The sequence below is a fragment of the Orycteropus afer genome, unplaced genomic scaffold (genome assembly GCF_000298275.1).
Source record: "Orycteropus afer afer isolate SDZICR_OR568_19922 unplaced genomic scaffold, OryAfe1.0 scaffold00809, whole genome shotgun sequence".
Classification (NCBI taxonomy): domain Eukaryota; kingdom Metazoa; phylum Chordata; class Mammalia; order Tubulidentata; family Orycteropodidae; genus Orycteropus; species Orycteropus afer.
The window spans coordinates 118,403-119,784 of record NW_006922396.1 but is presented as its reverse complement, the minus strand read 5'-3'; the positions used below and the strand labels follow the sequence as shown (position 1 = coordinate 119,784).

Here is a 1,382-nt window from a genome sequence, read left to right as displayed (position 1 = left end):
GACGTTGCTAAATCACTCAATTAGTTCCAGTAGTTTTTTGATTGAATCTCTTGGGTTTTCTAGGTTCTTCAAATTATTTTAGCATTTGTTCATATTATTCCAGGTTGTTCTGGTTAATTACTTTTTCATTGCTGCATAATACATATTGTTTGAATATACAATGACATATTCATTAATTCTCTTATTCTCTGATAGACTGTTGTCATATTTATGCTATCACTAACAATCCTACAATGAACACTGGAATATGTCTTCTTGTTAACTGGTGGGCACTGCTTTATGGCATATATCCAGGAAAGAATTTTTGGGTCATGGGGTATATTCATCTTTAACTTTTCTAGATTTTGTCAAATTGCTCTCCAAAGTGACAATGCTAATTTACACTCTTACACTGTATGGGCATTTCAAGTGTTCCACATTCTTACTAATATTTAATGTGGAATAAGACCTCATTCTCATATGTTATCAAAAATAAAATTCTCGTTCATTGTTGACAATATCTAAATTTTAAATGCACACAAAATTTAGACAAAGTAATTATACTTGTAGGAATTTATCCAATACGTATAAAGCTTACCATATCCATTACTAACCTTGGAATCAGAGCCTTGGACTCCTCAGCAGTCTCTGGGCAAAGGTTGGCCAAACAGGCTAATTCAAACTTATGAAGCTTTTTCTGGAGCAACAAGCTGATCACAGGGAAGAAAATCAATAAAAAAAAAAAAAATCAAAGAATGATCCATAAAAAAAGGGGGAAATAAATACACTTAGTGAAAAAAAGAGAGAGTAGAGTATCAAAATCTTCCCAATTTAGCTAGGTATGGCCAGAAAATGTCACTTTCAAATCCTTCCCCTTCCTACTCCTGAAAAAAAAAAAAAAAAAGTTCTGTCAAAGTCAGATAGAGAAAATGAAAGTGAAGAGGTCTCCCCAGGATACCGCAGCCCCTGCTATCATAACCTCTGATAAACCACTATATACCGCAGAGACTGTTCAAAATCCTTTAGCCCAGGATTTGATTTTGCTACTCTCTGCTCTTTCTTACTACTCTTCCTTCTTCCTTTTGTTATTAACTTTACTTGGACAAAATTCTCTTTAAAATTTACCGAAAACTTAAAAAATACATATATATATTACTTTATGCAAACATATAAATTGCATCTTATTTTAAATGGACTAAAAATGTTCAAACTGTATCCTAGATTTTCATGCATACAGCTTGGTGAAAACTGACAACAGCAAGCATCTTAACATAAAGCTCACTTATGATACATTTTTTATACTTATGATACTTATGATACAGAAGATTTCAAAGAGCAGCTCGAGTACACAAAACCAATTACTATAATGAAATGTGCAAAGACCTGGAGTCTGAAAACCAAAA

At 32.6% G+C, this 1,382-nt stretch overlaps 1 protein-coding gene across 1 annotated transcript in view; it reads right to left on the bottom strand.

Annotated features, from left to right (window-relative positions):
* The window catches only part of POLR2D (RNA polymerase II subunit D), a 79,473-nt gene that overhangs the window by 3,015 nt on the left and 75,076 nt on the right, over positions 1–1,382 (bottom strand). Inside the window, exon 3 of the mRNA XM_007957845.1 lies at positions 594–689. Coding sequence (XP_007956036.1) covers positions 594–689 — 96 coding nt within the window. The remainder of the gene's footprint in view (positions 1–593; positions 690–1,382) is intronic.